We start from the raw sequence: 26,376 nt of genomic DNA on the forward strand, positions 1-26,376 counted from the left end.
GCACACATATTTCCAACCTAAGTTACTTATTACATAACTATGTTTAAATAATCTAGCACCTACTAAAAATGCAAAACACAGGTGTGTCTTGCATAACTGCATCAATCCATATTGCACAGTGCAACACTGTACATATTTTGTCATTATTTTATACTGATGACTTGCACTAGATGGAATCAGTCAGGGATTCATAATGCGGAGAGTAACTGCTAGTAGCCAGCTTCAAGTTGACTTCTAGATGCTCATCAGTCATGGGGGAGCTGTATTTGGATTTAATGATCTTCATGTGGGAAAATGCTGACTCAGATAAATAATGCAGTCAAGAGGATAGCACATTTCCTGATGTTGAGGTACTTGCCCTCTGAGAGTAAGTTCCAGAATTGTTTATTAGTTCTCCATCAGTTGAATGTCGGCTTATAGTGTTTAGAATCTCATCCCTCCCCCCAGAAGAGTTCAGGTGAAACAGTTTTGCAATTTTCAATGCGGGTAAAACAACCTCAGCATCTTCATGGAAAGGGTTGCACATGAATATAGCAATTGGCTAGATTAACACAAGGTCTTGAAAGTGTTGAACAATTGCCAATTTTCTTTATGTAACGAGCACTGTCAAGCTGCGCACATGATTGCTCGTGTCCCCAGTTCTGACACAAGGTTCTGGAAGTTTGACAGCACCAACTTTTTTTTTTTTTTAATATCATACCACAATGTCTGTGCGATCAACTAGTCAATCGCAATCAACATGATGGACACCTCTGGATTAGAGCAAATTCCTGTACTATCAACAAGAAAAGGGACATTCTTTTTCCTTGTATCATTCTATGTATTCAAGAACAATCTCCTTAAATAATCGGATTCCGACAAACTTCCACCATTGTTATTAATCATCATAGTATTGTCTCGTCACTGGCACTCATTTACTCTTATCCTAAGTGGCTTTGGACCTTGATAAGGAGAGACTTTTAGTAAAAAAAAAAAAAAAAAAAAAAAAAAAACTACTGTTTCTGGGTTTTTGTTTGTATTTCATTGTTTTTTAATATTTAAAAAAAAAAATGATAGTTGTACAGTTTAATCAAGACATTAAAAAATGAAAATATCGAGAAAAAGAAAAAGCTATATTGTAGGTATCTGTTTTGGACTGAAGTTTTCTGAAATAAAAATCACTTAATTTGATCGAGTAGTTTTTTTACAGCGGAAAAAACATGTTTATATGATAGCACGCTGGAGGAAGCCAAATTTGGAGTTTTAGAACACGCCATGGGGAGATAACTCAGTCTAAAGCGCCGACAACCCCCTCCTCTCAAACATGGCTACCTTTCAATCGGTATCATAACAAATTGTTTTTTCGCTTTAAAAAAAATACTAATATCTTAAAAGAAAAAAACTTTTAGGAAAAAAATTGAGATGAGTTATCTCCCTTTGTCAGCGGTATTTCTACTAAAAAGAACTTTGTGCGTGTGTGTAGGAGTTTGAAAAATGGCTGGGCCGATTTTTATGAAATTTCATGAAGGTACTCTTAGGTGCCTGGCAGTCTTCTTAGATGGGTTTTGTATCAATGTTTCCGATATATATCAATAATCGAAATACTCGAATGAAAGAAGGAGCAGGCGATTTTGATCAAAGTTAACAGCCTAACATCACAAGTGCATTTGAGAAGTTTTATTATCACACAAGCCGAAAGACCTAACATAAAATCAACAGTAGGTTCTTTGATATGACTGGGGCGTGTTTGAAACGGATGTTTCTGTTTAGAAAAACTGAAACATGATCCTTGATTTCTGCGTTTTAAACTTTAATTTAAGCCATTATATATAAAAAATAATTTTACAAAATAAACAGCAAGTTCTCTACAGTGCAATGTAGACTACAATGTATTATGAACTAAGTCACTGCAGGGAGGCATGTAAAGCTTCCTTCCAGTGCACAGCGATGGGTCCCCAACTACAGCAGGCAATCAATTGATTTGATTGAAAAATTGATGATTTTACCAATTTCAATGCCAATAAAAATATGGGAGTGTGAAACATTTGTTGATCATCATTCAATCTCGAGCAACGAGTCTCCCTGCTAGTCCAACATAAACTCTCTCCCTGCTAGTCCAACATAAACTAAAAAAGATCAGTACGTTTACGTTAAACTTATGTGGAATTATTTTAAGAAAAAAATAAAAGACAAGTTACATAGATCACATGTTTTTATATCTTTAAAGAATTCAGTTTCAAAAGTGGGGGGGGGCTAATATCTTTAACAAAAAGATATTTTTCATAGTTTCAAGTTTTCTCTTCTTTATCAATAAAACTTTATGAATAATTTAAACGCTGCACCCACACGTTTCATACTGTTACAATTACTAGTTACAGCAAATAAAAATGCTTAAATTGAAATACTTTTTCAGAAATTAAAAATAGAACAATGAAGGCAATTTTAGTGTTAGTAGGAAAAAAGTCGCTTCTTGTCCAGAATTCTTTTAATATATTCAAAAACAAAAAGAAACATTTGTATGTATGTAGTCATGACGAAATAACAATACCATATTCCAAAAATCACATAAATTGATCAAGTGACTTTATTTTCACAAAGAAAACCATTTTTAAGCAATTAACAGGAATTTGTAGGCATTAAAACATAAATCTTACAAGTTTGAATTATTGCAGTTGTTTTTTATATTGTTTACAAAATGGAGGGTGAAACAGTCACACCTCGGTTACTCAAAAAATTCGATTTTCTTATTCAAAAATAAAACTACTAGATCATACATGATTTTTGGAATATGATATTTTTTTTTGATCACAGATACATACAGGATAGATTTTTCTTTCTTTCTTTCTTTTTTGTTTAATCTATAGGGATTCCAGACAAGAACCAAAAAGCCTTTACTAAACACAGATTGATTCAGATAATTTCCAACCATCCAATATTTTCAGAGTTCAGAGTACAAGGGAATTAACTGATAAAAGAGATGAGCCTGGAAAGCACTGCCCCAAAAACTATCATATCTTCATTTTGAAAAAATAAAAAAAAAGTAGCCAAATATGGAAATTAGTGAATTTTAAAAAGTTTTATGATGTGCAAATTTAAATATTGTAAAATATCAAATCAATGTAATTTTTAATTCATTGGCACACACAAAGAAAGCATCTTTGCCTTTTTTTACTGCCCACCATTTTAAAAGTTTTTTTACACCAGTCTTAAAATGAGTGAAAGGATAATAAAATGAAAATAAAAATATATTAGTTACCTTTTGATCTCTGCAAACATCAACATAAAAAGTTTTTTGTTTGAACTTGTGTGAAACTTTAACGAAGAGTTGTTCATTGATTAGTCGCACTGGATAAAGATAGCGCATTCTTTCTTCCCAGCCCTGATAGAGAAAAAAATGCAATTAAAAATATTGAGCAAAAAATGAAAAAGGACACAAAAAAATTTTTGCAATGAAAAATAAAATAAATAAGATCAAAAAATTGTAAAGAATGAAAAATATGGAATTAAGAAAATAAAAAAAAATTTTTAAATTTGAAAAAAAGGGGAACAAAAAATTTGAATAAACGGCAGGTACGAAAAATGAAAAAAGGGGTAAGAAAAATGAAAAGGTTTGAATAAAAAAAAAAGGTTCCAATAATGAAATAAGATGCTCGAAAGGAAAAAAAAAAAAGATACAAAAAAGTTATAAAAAAGATATGAAAAATGAAAAAAAAAAAAAAACAAGATACGAATAATGAAAAAAAAGAATGAATACTGAAAAAAGGATGAATAATGAAAAAAGGATAGAAAATGAAAAAAGGTTACAGAACATTTTTTTAAAAAGGTACAAAAAAAAGGGTATCAAAAAAATTTTTTAAAAGGATAAAAAAAATGAAAAAATTATATGGAAAATGAAAAACAAAAGGATATGAAAAATGAAAAAAGGCAAAAAAATTTAAAAAAAAAAAAATAGAACAAAGGATACAAAAATTTTTTAAAAGGGTACAAAAATGAAAAAGGGTACGAAAAATAAAGAAAAGGTATGAAAAATAAAAGGGTACAAAAATTAAAAAAAAAAAGATACAAAAAATTTAAAAAGGTGAATATAAAATAAAGAAAAAAGTATGAAAAAATTTTTTAAAAAAGCGTACGAAAAATGAAAAAAAAAGGGGTATGGAAAATAAAAAAAAAAAGGATATGAAAAAGGGATAATAAAAAAAGGGACGAATGATGAAAAAAAAATAATAAATGAAAAATGGAGAAAATAGAAAAAGAGACAAAAAAATGAAAAAAGGGTACAAAAAAATGAAAAAAAAAAATGGTAGAAGAGTTCATTATTATCCGTAGGGTGGACAGAAAATTTTAAAAAATGATACAGAAAATGAAAAAAAGGGTACGGAAAATGAAAAAAAGGGTACGGAAAATGAAAATAAATCTGACTAGATGCCAAGCATCTGCTACTTTAGATACTTCAACCGAGAGATCTTTTTAAGATTCTAACTGTTCCTCTAAGTGCGAGAATCTTAAAAAGGTCTCTTGGTAGTCGGTGTGCATATGCATGTGGCAATGTGAAAGTAAGATAAGAATTGTGATTAGCTGTCCCTTGCCCCTAAAGGACTGCAAAGTCAAGCATAGTATTGTTGTTAATACTGTGCTTTTTTTTTTGGCTTAATTGTTTGACTGCTGAAAATTCTGATCCTTAAATAACTATTCATTGACCGCCCCCAAAAAGATTTTTACTTTGGGCCCAAAAAGTGATTGAGTATACAAGGTGATTTTGATGTGGGGCAGACATAAGTAAAAGGACCACTATTTTTACTTTTCTTGTGAATATTCTGTTTGAAGCCAGTTTCTAGGTGTTGTGGTCCCATTAGGGTCTGGAAGAAAACAACTCAGTAATTATTGGAAGCAAAATATATTGAACAGAAAAGCAAATACAAGAAATGAAAACTGTGGGTATACGTCAGTCCGACTGGCAGGAATACACGTGTCGAGCATAGCCTGTGTGTTAACACCAAGAGACATTCTCCCAGTATTTATGATAAGTAGAAGAGTTCATTATTATCTGTAGGGTGGTCAATACAACAGTAGGCTGTCTGATTATATAATGTCTATTCTTAAGATGAATGCTAGTTTAATCAATTGTTGATTCCATTTAAAGGATTGGACACTTCATTACATTTTCTTTTCTCTAATAGGTTTTTGTATTCCGGTTTATATCATTGGATTTACTGGATATGATTTTAGTTTTATATACTAGGGCATTCCATAAGTAATGCTTCCTATTTTTTTATTTTTTTATTTTACCCGAATGACTAAGAGAGGATTACAAATTGCATTGTTATGATGATTGAACTTATGCATTCATGACCTGAAAGTTTTGTCTCTCTGTTGCAGATATTGATGGTGTGAGATTCTAAGAAAGCAACCTCTGTCATGGACGTGCGTCAGAAGCAGAGATGCATCATTATATCTCTGGCAAAAGTGCATTAAGGATGGTGACTATGTAGAAAAATTCATTTTGGAGCACAAGAGGTTGTTCATTTTAATAATACCACTCCCATCTTTGTAACTCTCCAACATTTTGAGTTAAAAAGTAGGAAGCTTTATTTTTTAAATGACCCTTGTAATATTGTACGGCAAATCTATGTTTTCTTATCATTAGAAGAATTTCATGATGTTTCTACCCAAACTTTTTAAGTGCATATAAAAAATGAATTTTAAGTAAAAACACTTTTACATAATCAGGTGTCATGTTGAGATTAATAAAAATTCCAAAAATTACGAAAAAATGATGGATTAGAAGAAATAATTACAAAAAAAAAAAAAAAAAAATTTCTCAAATAATGCAGTTTTATTGATTTCTTCTATTGCAGTCAATTCCATATGAAACTGACTTATCTGCCTTGTTTTCAATTAATTTCCACAGTTTCAAATTAAAAAATGACATTGTTCAATTTAAAAGTTACCGAATTTCTGGAATGTAAGTGTTTTGGGCATACAAATTGGTAAACTATTTTATGGTTGATATTAGTGATGGACGATTAATCGGAATATCAGGAGTTTTTCAAAGTATCAGGAATCAACATCAGAGCTGAATAATTTTAACTCAATTTCGATACCAAAACGATTATTAAATACACTGGTTGCAAGATATAAAAAGTATTTTATGCGAGTAAAAATTCTCCTTATGTAATTTTCTTTGGGTTTTTTTTTTTTATTATTTTATTGCAAAAAGGTTTCATGGTAGAAAATATTTATTTTTGCTATAGGTGTGTCACGAAAATTTAAAATAACTTGATAGTGTGCCACCGTGTGAAAAAGGTTGGGAATCACTGTTCTACAAGTTGATAACGTTGTTGTGTTTTATTCTTAATTAAAGAATGAATGTTAATTTTGAACTGAAGGCTTTGCCTTAGTTGAGAAGGAAGGTTAACTTGTTGCTTGACTTTCACAAAAAATAAATTTCACACAAATGAACGTTTCTTTGTATTCTCTAATCTACTGCGTAAAAAGGTCATATAAGTAAAATGCAAAATGTCAATCCATCAACAAGGATAAGAAAAAAGCAAAACAAATTCTAACATGGCAGACATGTTCCTGCACCTCCTTACAAAAAGATTAGTTCCCCAATCTGAACACCTGACCGTTTATTTATTATTATAACTGCTTCTTCTTTGAAAAGTCTACTTCCAAACAACACTCTCCAATTAAGTTTGCAGCTGAAAAACCTGTTTGATGTTTTTACTTCAGGAAAACATAAACAAGACAAGCAAAGATTGATCTGAAAACAAGTTTTCTCCATTTTTTTTAACATTGTTTTCACAAACAAAAAGTAAAAGGTACTCAAAATAAATATGCTATGAAAAAATTTTTTTTTAACTAGGACATTTACTGCTGAGACTATCCATGGCATTCACTATGCATCTTGCAAAATGTTCTAAAACTATTTTACAACCTGAAAATACACATGTCTTCAAAATGTGTAACATTTCTAATATTTAAAAAAACATTAAAAAAAGACATACTTATGTTGAGTGTGGCATGTCAGATACAAACACAAAGATGACAATGTCTTTTTACTGAAAAACGTTTGAGGATGAATTGCAATTAGAAGAAGCTGGAGGGATGTTGTCGATCTGACTTCAGACCAAAAACAATTTATTGTCTCATTCATCACAGGGTGCCGTGATTCCTAAGTCTAATAAGAATGAATATATGGTATTCTTGCATAATTTGAACAGGATTCTCAGGAATTCCTGTCAATGACTCACAATCATCGGTTTCAGCCGAGCATTGTAACAGACGCAGACTAATTTAAAAACAATCAAATCGGAAAAAAAAATAATCAAAAATAACAAAAAACCTACCATTAAAGGACTGAAAATATTTTTATTTTATTTTATTTTTTTTATTTTTTTCAAAATATTTATCAACAAAAAGTTTTTTCTTCAAAAAAAAAAAAAAAAAAAAAAAGATGTAAGTTTTACTTTTTTTTAACCGTAAATTGTTAGGTGTAAGTACAAGTTTTTTTTTTTTTTTTTTTTTTTTAAAGAAAACTTATTTTTTATTTTTTTACGACTGTTCATTGTCGGCAGAAGAACTTTCGAGCTGAGGATATTTCCTTAGGAATCTTACTTTGGTCGACTGTTGAACAGCCATTGACGGCAAAGACGGAGATGGGCGTAGAGGAAATGGAAGGAAGCTCTCCAAGAACCGGGTAGCTTTCGGAAATGTGATTTTATGATGGAGACAAAAGGATCATTTTCGAATTTTTTGTCTCCACATAAATTCAATTATTGGAAGGAGGGTTTCAGCATTGTGATTTGGTACGGTCACAAAAAAAAAAAAACTCCTTGTCAGTGATGTCAATAAAAAATAAAAAGTCGATTTAGCATTTCAACATTTGAACAATACTCGGCTGAAACCGATCATTGCCGGCCTCACCCGATCCATGCTTGATGGGAATTCCCAAGAATCCAGGTAAAATTAGGTCATGTGGGCTATATTTAGTTATATTTAGTTTTACATAAAAGGGTGCAAAGAGGGGACAGAAGTTTTTTGTTTGAAAATTTTAACACTAGGAATTAAACATCAATTAATAAATCTTCCCCAAATGTAAGTTTCTTTTGCATATTTTAAAGGGTTTCTAATGGGGCACAATATGAGCATAACCTTCCATCTGAAAATATTTCAGATTTGCAATAAATTTGATCTATAGTCATCAGGCATCAATTAAGGAAGAATTCCTAAATTTTAATTTCCTAAGAATCCTTAAGCTTAAGCCTTAAATTTTAATCATTTTCTAAAATCAAAATTATATAATGAATTTTGATCAACATTGTAATAAGGATTCTAGAGATAATGTTTAGTAGCATTATATCTTGATTTTAATCTTCATAAAAGTGGAACAAAACTGTTTTATTTGGGGTAGTCTTCTAATATGAATCGGCATATACACTTATTTTGCCTCAATTTTTAATGGGATTTAAACCATGGTTAAATTATATCAAATCAAACATTTCTAGGCCTATAATTGATTTGTCTAAGCTTTATTTTGACAAGTGAAATGTAGAGTTTTGATCGCTTGAAAGTATTTGGGAGTGTGGTTCTTTACACTTATGAAAGAGACTGTCTCATTACTGTGAACCAATTTTGGAATGACTATTGCAGTTAGTATTTTGCAAACAAACATAAAAACTCTTCAATAAAAAAAGAGTAACAAAGTTATATAAATTAATATCTTTTGACAAACATACATGCTTAAATTTCAAAAACATTTCTATGTAATTTTTAGAAAAATGAATATTGTATCATGATGCACATCATATGAGGAGGTAGAGAGTGTGATACATATTGTATAGTGACAAAAAATAAATGTACGGTCGCAGTTGTCATACCAATCAAGGTTTGCCATAGAATCATTTTGATGTCTAAAGGTCTGTCCGAAATCATGAGATCTTTCTTTGCTGGGATGAGGACAATTGTTTTAATTGGTTTTGATTGGGTTCAGTCCTAGGAGGTGCACCCTGCCAAACATTACCTCCTCCAGCAGGAAGGCAGCAGTTATTCCTGGTTAACTGAGAAAAAGCCTCTACCAAAAAAACTCCAACCGGTCCATTCATCATCATCATCATTGTAATCAGGTTTAAAATCAGTTTTAAATGATGGCATATGTTGGATGGCTCTAAGAAACTGACTTGCAAAGTAACCTAAGTTTTTTTTTATTTATCCCTCTTTCCCTTAGTCCATTTTTATCGCTTCCTTCCATGCTTTCCTTAGTTTTCTCTGTGAACTAAACTCAAATCAATTTCAACAAACAAACATGAAAATTAAGAGGAAGATACCAAGTATGCATGTGGAGGGGAAGGATAGGTGTGGAAATCATTCTGTGATGAAATGAATGTCACCTAATTCACCTATCGTTAGAAACCTTTTCAGTTTTCAGTGAGAACTGTCATAAAATGGAAAGGAAGGCAAGACAAGGATAGGAACTGAGGAGAAAGAGGAACGGAAAAAGAAAGAAAGGTTGAAAAGAAAGTTCTTGCAGGACTTTTAATTTTGACTTCAAATGATGTATTTTCAAATAAGTTTTTGTTATAATATATATGACATATATATATCATTTTAAAGAGTGTTTATAACTAATCATTTAAATTACAACCATTTTAAAACAATTGTCTTCTTTTCATACAAGATGGAAAAAAGTAAATTTGCACAATCTTATTTCAGTTAAATTTAGGCCAAAAAGCTGCTGAAACAGCTCGCGATATCAATGAAGCATTTGGCCTAGGAACCATTATCAAACATACAGCACAATGGTGGTTTAAAACATTTTGTGACGACAACAAGTCTTGAAGATGACGAGTGTAGTGATCGGCTATCGGATGTTGACAACAATCAATTAAGAGATTTAGTCAAATACAATCCATGCACAACTGTTTGAGAACTTGTTTCTGAATTAGACGTAACATATACAACGATTTCCAACCACTTGAGAGAGATTGGAAAGAATAAAGATTTGATAAATAGGTGCCTCACGAATCGAACGACAACCAAAAGAAACGCTGTTATAAAGTGTTATTTTTCCTTCTTTTTCTCGAATGGGTTGTAACTTGGGATGAAAAGTGGGTTCTTTACGACAACCAGCAACGCTCATCTCAGTGGCTAGACACCGATGAAGCTGCACAACACTTCCCAAAGCCAGAGTTGCACAAAAAGAAGGTTATACTGACTGTTTTTTTCTTCCTTTTTTTATAAAATGTCATTTTCCTTTCGTTTTCTCGACCGGGTTGTAACTTGCGATCAACTGTTTGGTGGTCTGCGACCAGTCGCACCTATTACAGTTTTTTGAATACAGGCGAAACTATTATATAAGGGAATTACCACCAACAAATGGATAAAATGCATCAGAAACTTCAACAACAACACCCAGCATTAGTCAACATTAAAGGCCCAATTCTCCTGCACAACAATGCCGACCGCACGTTCCTAAACCAATCCGGCAGAAGTTGAATGAATTGGGCTACGAAACCGTCTCATTCGCCATACTCTACAGACCTCTCATCTACTGACTACCACTTTTTCAAGCATCTCGACAACTTTTTGCATGAGAAATACTTCCCAAACCTAAGTGATATCAAAAACACCTTCAACGACTTCATCACCACCAGAACACAAGATTTTTACGATACTGGCTTAAAAACACTTGTTTTGAGTTGGCAAAAGTGTGTTGATTCTGATGGTGTTTATTTCGATCAATGAATTTTTTGTTTGAGCCAAAATATATTTATCTGAATTTAAAAGTTAATAATTGCAAGAACTTTCTTGTCAACCTGATAGAAAGAGAAATAAAATCCAGCCAAATAGTGATGGAAAAATAAGGAGGTAAGGATCTAGCAATTTGGTAGAAAACTGTTTCTTTTTATTCATTAACATAAATAACATAATAAACATGGCGATTTAAATGGAAATTTTTCCGGGTTTAAAAAAAAAAGTTTTTAAAAATGCAGAAATCTGATAAAAAAAGCAGAGAACTTGTAGCTCTTCAAGATATGTCCCTCTCTATTGAGCAACTACTTATATGTCAGTCAAGACCCATTTCTGTCAATGAAGAAGATGATGGGAGCTGTTTCAGAATGTTCAAGACTATTCAGATTCCCATTCTCATTTTGGATTGTTATTCTAACAGCAATGCACTTGAAGAAGTTTGAAGATTACGTCAATCGAAACTTTGTGAGAACAACATCCAAGCTGAGAATACAAGTCCAAATAATGCAGATGAAACAAAGATGGAGTTTCTTACCATTCGATCTCTTTCCTGAATAATTGTTTCACTTTCATATTTGATCCGGGATTTAAAATCTGCAACTTCAGCAGATTGATATTCCGTTAAATCCACAATTGGAGCTGCATAAAATAAAAGACAAAGTTCATCAGTTTGATTTTTAATTCAAAATGTTTTACAAACCCATTAGCTATATCAAATATATTTACAATTGTTACAAGCAATCAATTATTTTAGGAAATAAAGCAAAACTAACTCATAAGTTATTTCGGTAAATTTTACTATTGCACTCATTGTAATCGTCCAATCCTCCCACCACCCCCAAATTAAATAAAATGAGATTCTATTTTTCTTTTGGCAATTACATGTAAACAACCTGAAAAACATGCAAGAAGGGAGTTTTAAAAAAGATTAATTTATTTTAGAGCGGAGAACTACTTTCTTATATAAACTTAATATAAAATGAGCATCCATTTCCTGATAATGGAGACGTGTTTTGTTTTTTTGTAATTTTTTTAATTTTTTTTTTAATTTTTTGGAAGGAAGGGATAATTTGTGCAAAATGAGGAAAGGTGCGGATTTACTAAGTTTATATTCGGGTGAGGGTTTTTTGGGGTTTTTTTAATTTTGTATTGAGGGGGGGGAGTCGCTGGAGACAGCATTAGGAGTGGAAGCGGGGGTCAAGTATTTAACAAAAATAAGTGTTGATATTTTGCTTGTGTTTAAGTGTATTGTTAAAATTTTTTTTTCATTTTTGGTCGATTTTTGGTTTTTGTGGTGTTAAAAGAATATTTTTTTAAAGTTATTTAGCACAAAGTCTTTTTTTTTCTTCGTACAGAAGAGGATAATGGTTTTTCTTTTAGGTAAATGAAAATGCCTTACTGCTCTCCCCTTTCAGATGAATAAAAAGTTTTATTCATTTGTTTGTTGCTATTTTTAGAAGGAAGGCGCATGACATAGCTCATACACAACTAAGGTGGTGGGATTAACGAGATTTGTTCATTTGGGCAAACATGTCTGGGTTTATTTGGTCATCCTTTCTGACAGTGGTTGATGATGTGGGAGGGGGGAAAAGACATGACCAGGAAGAGTAGGGGGAAAATCATGGTCAAAGGGAAATTAAAAAAGTTTCCTTTTTTCATTCATTGGGTGGGGGGCATCTACAAAAGGCCTTATCCTTGAAAAAACTTGTGAAATCTTCTACAGGGGAAATAGTTACATGTAAAAAACACAAGATTCATCTTCAAATAGTAATGAAAAAGTAAAATTTGTCATGTGCCATAATAAAACCGCCCCCCCCCCTTTTTTTTTACCCCTGTATTGCTTACATTTAGACTGTAAATGTTTGAACTGCTTTAGTTTTCTCTGTTCATAGTCAGAGAGCTGCTTATACTATGACTGCCAATTTATGGATACCTATTCAAAATTAGCACCAACATTAATTATTGTTTGCACACATTATGTTATACTGGAATTACTCCCCCTCTACACACACACACACACACACATTTGAGGGGGGGGGATATGCACGTTAAAACATTGAATATTGTTTAGGCACTTTTGTTACAGAAGTAAAAAAATTATGTCTCCCTCCCTCATTTTTTTTTCTTTTTTTACCAATAAACTCTTCCTTCCTCAAAAATTCAAATATATAAGCTTAATTAATCCACACCAATCTACATCTAACAGTTTCTGACTTCCCTCTTAAAACTGAGGCAAAAATTTGGTTACACCTCTCTATTTACCGCTAATTGGCCTGAAAGTGGATGTTAATTTTACATTAACCTTATATAGCAAAGTGATTCCTACACTGAAATTTAAAATACGTTTTAAAATTTCTTTTCCTGAGAATATATTTTCAGATTGTTTGCATGTAATCACAAAAAAATAAAATAAAGTGATTTTTTATTACACATTTTCAATTGTTTCAGCAATTTGTGATGAAACTAAGTCACTGTTTATCGCTCTCATTGAGAACACACTTATTTGGACTGCAGTGTATGGTTTAATGATGAATCATGTAAAACCACGGAATCACAGCAAAAAAAAAAAAAATCAGAAAATTGTCAGATACTCAATCACAACTTTTTTGAAAATCAGTGAATTGATTTTTATGTAAAGAAATCAACATGGAAATCACTTTTTCTGCAATGCTTGTATGTGTTCGTGAACAATACATGCTAAGGAAATAAATTTGAAAGTTATCTCCCTTAGAAAAGAAAAATGGAATCCTATTCCATACAACTGTCAAATGTCTTGATAAAAATACATTTCAAGCATGACTCATCAGATTTTTCAAATGTTATTCTATAATACCTTCACATTATTGAAACAGTTTTCATTTATGACATTAGCAAGAGTTATGAAGCATTATTTTTTAAACATTTTTCTCCAAAAGATTTGATTCTTGAAATGACTTTCTAAGTTAACAAGCTAAGCAAGCGAGCCCCCCCCCCCACTCCACCCCACTTCACAAATGAAACATTTACTTTCACTATGACTAATTTTTGAACAAAATTTTTAAAAAATCGAAGCCGTGGTTATTGAGAAAAGTGCAAATAGATGAATGATTTGGGGGCAATTTTACTCTTATAATGCACCCTAGGGGAGGGCAACCAGAGTTATCCTGCAAAATACATTCTGACAAGAATTTATTTTCATCATAACTAATGTTTGTACAAAATTTTTAAAAATTCAAGCTGTGTTTATTAAGAAAAGTGCGAACAAACAAACAGAAGTGAATTACTAGGTCTGATCCTTCCTTTGTCAGAGGACCAAAAATACTTTCTATAGAAAACTAGCAGGGAGACCCAATGTTGCCTGGGATTGAATAGGGATCAACAAATGTTCTACACTTTCAATACTTTTGTCATCAAAATCTGTGAAATTACCTTTTTCAATGAAATCGATTGATTGCCTGGTTTAGTTAGCCCCCCCCCCCCTTGCCACAATATACTGCAAGGAAGCTTCACATGCCTCCTTACAGTGACTTAGTTCACAATACATTGTAGTCTAGCTTGCACTGTGTATTACCTACTGTTGATTTGATAAAATATTTATATAATGGCTTGAAATTAAGATTAAATGCAAAAGTTCAATTGTGCTATAAACAGAAACATTCATTTTGAACATGCTCATATTATCAGAGAACCAATTGTTGATTTTATGAAATCATTTTTACAGAATCACTTGAATTAAAGTTAAACTACAAAAGTCAAGTATCATGGTCCAATTGTGCTCTAAAGAGAAACATTCATTTCAAATGCACCCCTGTCTTATAAAATTATTTTATAAACTGGGCCTTTCCGCTTGTGCAGTGAGAAAACTTCTCAAATGCACTTGTGATGCGAGGCTGTATAAAGGTATTCACTTTGGTCAAAATTGGATTTCCTTCTTTAATCGGATTTTTTTGATTAGCAATTTGATACTTATACGAAGGGCTATGACAAAAGAATATTCTTTTCATTGTTTTGACTCTCAAGTATATATCCGACACAGTTAATCAATCGAGAACCACATTACTATCTAAAAACATAAGATATTAACTGATATATACTCGAGAGTAAAAATAATGAAAAGTATATTCTCTTGTCATAGACCTACTTTATAAGGCACATTCCAATGCAAAACCTATGTAAGAACACTCCCAGACACATCAAGTACCTTCATGTGAAATTTCAAAAAAAAAATCAGCCAAGCCTTTTCCAAGTTCATAGGGAACAAACTCGCTCACACAAACAAAATTCCTTTTATATGATAATAGAGATATATAATCTTTTATATGATAGTAGAGATATATAATCTTTTATATGATAGTAGAGATATATAATCTTTTATATAATAGAGATATATAATCTTTTATATGATAATAGAGATATATAATCTTTTATATGATAGTAGAGATATATAATCTTTTATATGATAGTAGAGATATATAATCTTTTATATGATAGTAGAGATATATAATCGTTTATATGATAGTAGAGATATATAATCTTTTATATGATAGTAGAGATATATAATCTTTTATACGATAGTAGAGATATATAATCTTTTATACGATAGTAGAGATATATAATCTTTTATACGATAGTAGAGATATATAATCTTTTATACGATAGTAGAGATATATAATCTTTTATACGATAGTAGAGATATATAATCTTTTATACGATAGTAGAGATATATAATCTTTTATATGATAGTAGAGATATATAATCTTTTATATGATAGTAGAGATATATAATCTTTTATATGATAATAGAGATATATAATCTTTTATATGATAGTAGAGATATATAATCTTTTATATGATAATAGAGATATATAATCTTTTATATAATAGAGATATATAATCTTTTATATGATAATAGAGATATATAATCTTTTATATGATAGTAGACATATATAATCTTTTATATGATCGTAGAGATATATAATCTTTTATATGATAGTAGAGATATATAATCTTTTATATGATAGTAGAGATATATAATCTTTTATATGATAGTAGAGATATATAATCTTTTATATGATAGTAGAGATATATAATCTTAGTCATTGCCATCATATTTGGTATAACATCAGCTTTACATGTTAATGTGTATTGAATGTCTCTAAGAAATTGACTTCTAAACTAATCCATCTATATTCAGGTTCTTATTTATCCCTCTTTATCTCAAGTCCATATTTAGTACTCCCTCCTATGTTTTTCTTAGCCTTCCTTGAGAACTGATTTGTTACTTCAACTGTTCTACATCTATATCAAAAGTTCATTTTTATTTCTACCCGCCCTTACTATCGAAGTCTCCTTTTTCTGCACACATCTCCCTATACTGTCCAGATTTAATTTTTCTCTGCAGTTATCTATAATATAAATCTCACCTGTCTGTTTAAATGCATGTATGTATGTATGTTTGCTTAAAATTTTCGACAGAGGAGATAGATTTTCACAAGATTGGTATTGTTTTGAAATTCGAACCTTCGAAAGATAAATATCGAAAAATTGGCCAAAAACAGTAATTCCTTCACCCTCAACTGGGTACTTTTCTACAAGGAGGGTGTCGCTTTCTTCACCAATATTTTCGAAAGTCATCCCCTCTTTTCGATTGACTAGCCTTAATTTAAACCTTCGCCACTTCCAGTTTGGCGATGGATACAACGGCAAAGATGTCACTTTTTTTCATGTTCTTTTCCTCCTTCGTGGTACGGGTTCACACCTACCTGCCTACTACTACTTTTTTTTTTTTTATTTTTTGCTCAACACACACCTCCAAGCACCCAGGCTAGTCAGAACTAAGTCCGGTTTGAAGACTAACATTACACATCCATCATATCATTTCTCGTTATGCAATGCATGGTTCAATCCTCACTGTAAGAAAAGCATTTGTTTTACTATCAATGGTACTAATTAATTATAATTTATAGTATTTAGTTAATGGTGAAAATATAATTGCTTTTCTGTGACATTTAATATTAAATTCAATATTGTAATTTGTCGGTTAGGTGTGAATTTTTATTTTAATTTAAAATTCTAAACAAAACAAAAGCAAAATATCATATTTATCTCTATTTATTCATGCGATACTGTATTAGATTATTCATAACTTCTCATTCAAGCATAACTTTGAAACAATTATTGTAATGCATCAGTGAAGTTTGCAAATCTGGTATTGGTAGCAACTTTGCACGGGGTATCACCATTGGATTTGCAGGAGGTTGCAAGGCAGATTAATCTATCAAAGACAATCTCTGCAATAACTTGGTACTGTTTGTCCAATTAAAGGCAAGCCTTGTACTAAGTTCTCTCAATTTCACTATATTGATGTGATGATTTGTGTTGGTGGGGATGTGGATTAAGTCTGATCTTACCTGTATGAATTATAGGGCGGAATTTTTTCAGCTTTATCCCATCTTAACTTATGGTTTTACTCTCACCTGTAATTTACGGTTGAGTTTACAAACAGCTACGTCTATAACGCCATATTACACGTAAGTGAATACTGGACCCCTGCTAGGTCTGAGAGTGCAGAGGAGCAATATGGCTATGATTTGGTAAATTTGTGGCATGTGCTTGGATGATGGAGTTAGTTCTGATTCCCTGCTATCGAGGCTGAAAGTATCCAGAGCGGAAGCAGTTCTGCCCTGCAACTGCTCACAATGGTACGGATATGTTGAACAAAGCTCTGATTGGATAAACAGATGTACAGACATCTCAATTGAAGATAATCAAGGAAAAGGCATGATTTTGAAGGATTTGGTCAAAGCTGAACTCAAGCAACTGTACATCAAAACCAAAGCAAAGGATCAAATTTTATAATGTATTTTGGCTTATGGCATGTCAACCCTTTTGAGGTTAATACTTAATATGGTCATTTTGGTAAAAGATTTTATGCTTTGCTTCAAGTTCTTTATATCTTCAAATATTCATTCATGTTGTTTTGGTTTGATTCATTTGTAAAGGGGGAACTGTTGTGCTAGGATTTGAAGAACATGATTGAGTTTGCAAAGGAAAAGAAAAAAAAATATCAATGTCTGGTTCATTTTAGGTCAGGGAGCCGATATCTTCAGACAGCCTTATCTGGTAGCACCAGATAAAATTTAATGACTAAAGTCACTGTGTCACCATAGCAAACATGTAACGCACATCTGATGTGGAAGAGATATGCTAAATGAAGATCAATAAATTCAATGACAAATATTATTATAAATAATTCTACTTATAAAAAAAAGAAAGACTAATCTATATATTGTACTTTAGGGTAATTGTGCTGTACTTTGTGGTAATTGCACCAACTAAAAAAAGTGCTCTTTATATGCATGGTTGCCATAAAAGCACTTTTAGCTAGTTGGCGCAATTACCCCTAAGTATGGTACACTAAGGCAACTTCATATACATACATACATACATACATACATACATACATACATACATTATCAGCTGCCACTTTTTTTTTTTAAGATAAAATTATCTGCATGATTGAAAATTTATTAAAAAAGTATTTAGGTAGAAAAAAAAATGTATTTAATTTGAAACGATTTAAATTTTAATAGTATGTAAATAAAATGGTTAAAAGTTTAGTTTTATTTATTTAAAAGAAATTATTTCGTTGACAATTACTTTTCAGAGCAAGATGAAAGAATTGTTTTAAAAATATAAATCGTTACAATTTTCAACATATAAAGATGAAAAATATTCGTTGTATTTATTTGGAGAATATTTAACCGACAATAGCAATTAATTTTATATACGAGAAAACCTTACATAAACAAATTATTTCAAAAAGAAACATCATTAACAGTATATATAGATAGATGAAGACGTTAAATATTTTATGGCAATTCTTGTGCTTTTTTATTTTTTCTTTATTTTTTCTTATCTAGAATTATTGTCCCTATGGGCATAAATTCTAGTATACATTAAACATTTAGAGAAGGCTCCTTCAGTCTTTGACAGACTATGGATACCCATGTAGGGATGCCTGCACGTGAAATTTTTGTGGCAGGAGGTGTGCAATCTCCAACCACACCTCTCATGAGTTAGCATTGTTAAATACCAATGGCAAGTGAAGTGTATGTTCAGGACGACTGGAAACAAATTCCGAGATAAGTGGAGAGCACATACAGCACCTAGAATTCCCAAATGGTCACCCATCTGGTACTAACCAGACTCACTACTGCTTAACTTCGGTGATCTGAAGAGAAGTGGTGTGTCAATACTGTATATATTAAACATTAAATTGTTTTTAATGCCAGTAGTTCAAGCAAAATTAATGGCTTTGGACTATTAACCTAATTTCTAATGCTACTGATAACGTTTACCTAGTCATTTATTTTTTATTATCACTTATGTTTAAATTCATGTTTTGAAACATGATGTCGATCATAAATCTATGACGTCACAGCAAAACTATTTCGTTAAGGTATTGTTTTAAGCTCTGTTTATAATAAAGTTCAAACAGTTCAGACTGAGATCTCAAAGTTTTACATTTGATTTCTATTCATGGATAAGACATATGTAAACATGAAAGTCATAAAAAAAAAAATTGATGAAAACAAGTGGGGTCTTTGGGGAGGTAATAAGAAAAGAGAAATAAATTTAATATATCTGACGTCTAGTTACCAATTTTAAGTTGTCAAAAATATATTTTTAAAAAAGGTAAGGAAGGGAGTTCAAAATATTGAAATTATGTTTATAATTCACATGTTTTTATGTCTTCCATAAAGCTATTGTTTTTTCAAAAATTCAGAAATCATTTTTAACAGAAAAATACAAACAATCTTGATTCTAGATTTTTTTTTTTTTAATAGCTTTAATTTTCTATTTCTAGCGATAAATACATATAAAATTGTAGTGTTTTTCATAATAAATTTTACAGACTTTTACATGTCTGAATTTAATAAAATCTAGGAATCCATGCACATATAAAATGTGCATACAGATTACTATATTGCTTAAATTTGACCGAACGTTTCACAAACTAACACTAAGGATTGATTAAAAACAATGTAGAAAATATCTGTTTATCATGTTCGTTTGTCGCGTTTGCTTCTTTAAAAATCAGATAAAAAGGGGAATAACTCTTACATACTTCACAAAAACTGGGGGGAAAATGAGGAGGTAAAAGTGATACAACTTTTCAAAATTGATAGAATAACAGAAATTCCAAAGGTAGTTTCTCTATTAATAAAACTATGAAACAAGATTGGGGAGGGGGTATGTGTGTGAGTGTCTTTCTTGCCGAAATATAACTTCAATAAATAAATATTGAATTGTTTTTGACTTATTATTACTTGAATATTTATTGAAAACAAAATTAAAAGAAAAATGAAATAATTAAAAATCAGACGCTTCTACAGAATTGGGTTGAGATTTTGTAGTTGATAAATGGAGTTTTCAGATAAAAAACAATGGCTTCAACTGATTTTTTTGTCAATTCTAATAAGTTACAATGGTAACTTCCAAATTATGCAGTCAAAATTACCTTAATATTACTGAATTAAAAAACAAAACTTTAATCGAAAACTTGTCGTCATCTTGTTTAAATCCAAACGGAAAATTACCTTCCTTTTGAAGTCTCCTGTGTCTTCTGATCATTTTCATCAAATTCTATTTTTTTATTTTCTTTAATAAATAATTTTCTACCTTATCGATTTTCGTAATTTTTGGATATAATCATTTTAAAAATATGAGGAATACATAGATATCATTGTTTTCATGTGAAATTCGTTATTACGATTTCTGAAATTTTGTCCCAATAGTGTAGAAGCGCCAAAAATCTTATTTAAAAAAAATAATAAAACATGACCAGCCTATTATTATCACATAAAATTGAACATGCACATTTTATTCCTAAGACTATAATGCTGATCATGACTAATAAGAAAGGTGCTACTTAGACTCCCTTTTCCTGCCTTGACTTTAAAATCTTGTCCTTCCTGCTGCCTCTTTCTCACAAAAAAGATGTTGCTAGCCTTTCTATACACTATTGACTGAGCTTCAATTTAAGTATCACCCCCCTCTAACATAAAACATCCACAACAAAAACTCATCTAGTCACAACCATGATCAATAGTTAGTCGCTCTCTCTCTACTTAAAACTAAATATAACTTCCATGAGCAAAGTTTCTTTCCCAAGACTGCCCGTCTCTGGAATACAATATCACAGAGCTGCTTCCCAACTGACTAAAACATGATCCTTTTCAAGTCCAAACAAATTGTTGTTGAGTCGTCCTCTTAAATAATCAAATTCTGCCCAATCACTACCATCATTGCCAATCATCAGTCTTGTCTTACTGTCAACCTGACACTCATGTAACCCTTATCCTCGAGTAATCTTTGAGCCTTGATAAGTGAGGACATCTTAGTAAAAAAAAAAATAAAATAAAATAAAATAAAAAATAAAAACATAATTTATAGCTTATTGTCGATTCCAGGTTTCAATTTAGATTTCCCAATCTTTGTTTTAAGATATTTTTTTTAAACAATTAAATTCAGTTAAAATTTTTTTTTTTTTTTTTTTGGTTTCATCGACATGAACAGGATTTTCATATAGACAAGTCTGTTTTACATTCCTCATGATATAGAGTTTCATGTCGTTGTATTTATCAAAATACCATCAACATTTTACCACCAGAAGATAAAAGCTTGAACATTGTGCGTGCAATAAGTTTGTCGTCATCTGATATGTACTTTACAAATAAGATTATAAAGAGCCATGATAATTGATGGTTTCTACTATATCTCTGAGCTAAAGAGTTTGGGGAATGTTAAGTAAACCAAACTAACATCCTATTTATGTCTCCAAAATCCAACCTCTAGTTCACATTCTAATAGGTGGTAACAGACTTAATTCGAAAGCCACAGTAAAAAGTGCCCATGGTTGATGCGTGTCCTTTGTACAGAACCACTGGCACTTGAACCTGAAACCCATACAATACGAAAAATACGAAAATAAGATCTATACAAATTTAGGTGCTATTGAGGTTCAGGGTGACAGGATAAAAAAAAAAAAAAGCCTCTTAAGTACAACACCAAGAGTGAAAAGTTTGTTTTTTTTCTTTTCTTCTCTGCTTTGAGAATAAGCCAACATTTTGAACATGAACACAACTTTGACGTTGAAAGAATTTACGTGACTAAAATAGGGATTAATTTCTGGAAAAAAAATATAGAATCTTTCTGGAGGAAAAATAAAACTATAGACAATCTTTCTGGAAAAAAAAAAACTTTAGACAATCTTTCACTAACACTCTGCTTATGCTTCCAAAATCCAACCTCTAGTTCAATAAGTAATAGACTTAAGTGTTAGAGCGATGTATTATCAATTAAGGCACAATATATTTTGAATTATTTTTTTCTAAGACTCCTAATCACAAAGCTGCTTCCCAACTAACTAAAACACCTAAGACTCCTATTCAGTAATACAGCTACACCCAGTCAATGCTAGGTAAATAAATATTTGTGTCAATCATTTTCTTTCTTTCCAAAACACATATTTCTAAACCAATGAGTACAAGTATAACAAATAATCATCAATTATCATGAAATTCAATAGTGAAGAGTTTATCAAGAAGAAGTACGTAGTGTGAAAGCACAATTTGGTCAATGAGGGTTGAGGATATGTGTTGCATGGAGAAAAAATTTCAGATTGATATGCAAATATGAGTTTAAAAGACAAGAAACTTGAAGAGAAAAGCCACATTAAAAGACTGAATAACAGTTCTTGGGATAATAGATGAAAAGCAGTCAATGTAGCAGATTTGGTTGACCGAATAAAACCAAAGAATGCATAGGAGATACTGATAAGAATGGACTTGCAAGAATGAGGAATAAATAGAGACCTAACCAGATATCGATTAGTTTGATAATCAATTTTTAAAACCCGTTCAACACATAGTTACTCTGGAAGTCAATTTTTAAAACCCGTTCAACACATAGTTAATTTGGAAGTCAATTTTTAAAACCCGTTCAACACATAGTTAATTTGGAAGTCAATTTTTAAAATCCGTTCAACACATAGTTAATTTGGAAGTCAATTTTTAAAATCCGTTCAACACATAGTTAATTTGGAAGTCAATTTTTAAAATCCGTTCAACACATAGTTAATTTGGAAGTCAATTTTTAAAATCCGTTCAACACATAGTTAATTCGGAAGTCAATTTTTAAAATCCGTTCAATATAGGGAATGATGATAATTTTGTGTGTGTGTAAAGCTGGATTACTCAACCTTTTTGTTTTCTTAAGTTTGTATAAGTTTAATATATTGCTTTTAATACAACTGGGACACAATATTAAGTTTAGTATAAACTAAACTGGGTTCAATAGTTCAATGCTCAAAGGATTTAAACAAGAATTATTGGCCTAAACTTAAGGTCATATATAACCACAGAAAATACAAATAATACTGCAAATCATACTAACCGTATTTAGTAAAAAAAAAAAAAGAACAAAAAGCGTAGTATATATTTCAACTATACCTACTTAGCGTTAGTTGGTAATCAGTTAACTTTCATTTTTACATCACACATTATTCTTTACTGTTGTCTTTCCCTTAATTTCTTGTCATGAAAACATATTTACATTTTTTTTTAACAGGATAATTCAATAAAGAAATATGTTAGGAAAGTAGAAAGTGGATCTTGGCCTTACTTTCAGCAGCTTCGGAACTCTTGCTCCTTTATTTTGTCCTTTAGTTCTCACATTCCATGAGCCAGGTTTATGACAAAGGGGGAAGAACTGCCGTTCTCCAAGTTAGAATCTATTCATCCAACACTTATCGTTAGCTAGTTTGGGACCTTGAAGTAATATTACCACTTTTTTTTTTTAAACTTCTTATATCAAGTGGTTTCATGTCTTGTCTGGAATGATTTCAATAAAAAATAAAATTTTAAAGAGTACGACTTCATAATATAATAAAGTTGGATATCTTTAACTTACGTAAATATACTTTCTTTTCTTTTTTATTTTACACTAAATTTTTTTGCTATTTATTTTTCTTTAGGTCATTAAATTATTAATTAATTGAATCAAATTATGAAATTATGCCTAAAATCAAAAAGGTTACGTTTGCATGTATAGAAAGCTCAATAGAGTTAAATAAAAACAAAGTTGCTTACAATATGAGCCGGCATGCTCAAAGACAGAGTGAGTAAGGATTTATGTGACGAATGTAGGGAGATTGGATGTGCAAGCAATGGAGTAGAAAGCATTTCAGAAAACGAAATGAATTCTGGTGGATTTTCGTTTTTAAATAGGATTTATAAAATTTTGTTTTATACTATTGCATTTTTCTATTTGGACTCAGTTGCCAGAGAAAGCAAGAGAATGGGGGGGGGGGGTGAAGAGGGAAGGGAAGTAGAAAGAGTTTGAGCTTGAGATGGAGGGGGGGGGGGTTAAAAGAAAGATGTTACACACACTTTAACTATTTTGTAAGTACATGCCCCCCCCCTCAGGCAATACCGGATAACCATGCTAGTTTGTTATAAACAAATATATTTTATAGCTAGCGTCACCCACAAATAAACTTTAAAAAAACTAAAAGTTCAAATTTAATTTTAAAGGAAAGACAGCTTCAGGGAAATTTAGTTTAAGAGAAAGACAGTTTCTAATGAAAACAAAAGAACTAATTCCTTGCTTACATAGAACTGGAACTTGTCTTTTTAATGTCCTAAAGTGACTATCAAAAACATAATTTCATAAATTATTCTTTTAAAAAATAACTAGGGGAGGGGGGGCGTACCCAGGTTTTTGGAGGTATAAAAGAAAAAAAAAGTGTTAGTAAGGAGGGAGGCTTGAACCCGTGATGAAAAGGCAGAAAAGAAAGTGAAAGAAAACGTAACATCTTACCGCTATGTTATGAGGCCATAGGAAGTGAAAAGCGTTCAAATTTAGCGACGTCAATCAAAAAGTGGACTTGCTAGCAGGTGCAAAAACGAATGTTGGCTGAAGGCCAGTTTCATTTATTTGTTTCTCCACGTTTTTTTTTTTTTTTTTTTTTTTTACATGGGGGTCACCACTTATCAAGGCCCGGATGCCACTCAGGGATAAGGGTTATTGTGTGTACAGTAATCAATGAGATAGTATTGTAGTAATCATTAGTATTGGAGATTTGATAGAGTGTCTTACTTAAGAGTCAAGAATTTGTTGGGGAAACCAAGCTCCTCCCCTGAAAAAGGGGGAGTTCTCAACTGAATAGCAATTTTCTAATATGAAGGGTATTCCCCATACTGATCAAAGTTGATTACCTTCAAGACGTGCCAGTCATGAAGGCTATTTTTTTTTTTCGATTCAGTTTCACTTTTATACGAAAAACACAAACAAGCACGCAAGAGGATGGAATAGCGTGAATTTTTTAAAAGTCGCTCAAAATAAATCTAGAGACAACGTCCGTTCGCAAATCATAGATATTATAATCAAGGGAGTATATAAAAAGTTCTAAAAAAAAAAAATAGTACCCCCCCTCGAGAACCCCGCGAAAAGGGCCTTTGCTGGACATACAAAAATGCACATGCCACTTTTGCCTTTTATATCTATCTCTCTCTCTCTCTCTATATATATATATATATATATATATATATATATAGAGAGAGAGAGAGAGAGAGAGAGGGAGAGAGAGAGATAACAGACACATAATTCAGGACTCTACAAATTTATCTTGAGTTGACAACTAAATGTTTGTTTACTAGGCAAATAGAAAAGTTACTAGCCAAACATATGATTTTTAGAATATGACATCTTCGTCCCGTGATGAGTACATACATCATAAGATTTTTTTTTGTATTTTTTTTTATTGTTTTTTTTTTTAAATAAGTGTAATTCTAAATATACACCAAATTTTATGGTAAAACTTTATCAGAATTCTTGAGATGGTATCAGATAACAGCCTTCAATAAGAAAAGAGTATATTGTTCTATTAAATCTTCTATTGTCTAAATAATTTGACTTTGCTTATTTTAAACTGTTAAAAACTATGCAAGTTCTATAATTGAATACGCCTCCTCCAAAAAAATAAGACAAGAAAGTATGTTTTTGTAAACTGTTTGTGAAAACTTACTGACAGCATTAGCGTCCTAAATTATGAGATGAAAAGAATGAATGAATCTCTTTGTAAAAGAGAGTTGTCTCCCTCAGAACATTTGTAAAACAACGTCAAAATAGCAGAGTGTGCCAGTACAATCACAAAAAAAAAAAAAAAAAAAAAAAAAAGCTGGTGTCTGAAAAGGGGAAACAAGGCAAAAAAAAAAACTTATGAACAAATGCTTTTGCACCCACGACCAGTGCTTATGATTTTCTAAAAAAGAAACGCAAAAAAGCACCACCCTTTCCAAAAAAATGGTCAAGTTGACGACCACAGAATTAATCTTTTTTCTAATTTTCACATATTATGCATCTGAGGCATTGCTCTTTCAGATAGTACTGATTTCAACTCAGTCAGATGCAAATGATAAACATTTTTAGCAGACAAACACACACAGGTTCCCTTTATATAATAAGACATTTATGTACAGCTGACGTGTGCATACTGGAAAGTAAGCAAGATAAAATCAAAGTTTTAGTAGAATACTCATGACCCATTCAACATTTGTTTATATATATATATATATATATATATAATCTTTGGCACTTAATGTTT

General features: G+C 31.2%; 1 protein-coding gene across 3 annotated transcripts in view; it reads right to left on the bottom strand.

Moving 5' to 3' along the window:
• LOC145268053 (phosphatidylinositol 4,5-bisphosphate 3-kinase catalytic subunit beta isoform-like) overlaps positions 1–26,376 on the bottom strand; it is a 420,372-nt gene that overhangs the window by 255,702 nt on the left and 138,294 nt on the right. For 2 of the 3 annotated variants that reach the window (XM_080123347.1, XM_080123348.1), the window contains exons 5-6: positions 11,264–11,367; positions 3,236–3,358 (exon numbers count right to left, since the gene is read on the bottom strand). In XM_080123347.1, the coding sequence (XP_079979473.1) occupies positions 3,236–3,358; positions 11,264–11,367 (227 nt within the window). Of the gene's footprint in view, positions 1–3,235; positions 3,359–11,263; positions 11,368–23,393; positions 23,603–26,376 lie in introns of those variants that run through there. The other variant, XM_080123349.1, reaches the window with a different exon arrangement.

The sequence above is a fragment of the Euprymna scolopes genome, chromosome 4, assembly GCF_053919585.1.
Source record: "Euprymna scolopes isolate OS-2025 chromosome 4, ASM5391958v1, whole genome shotgun sequence".
Taxonomy (NCBI): domain Eukaryota; kingdom Metazoa; phylum Mollusca; class Cephalopoda; order Sepiida; family Sepiolidae; genus Euprymna; species Euprymna scolopes.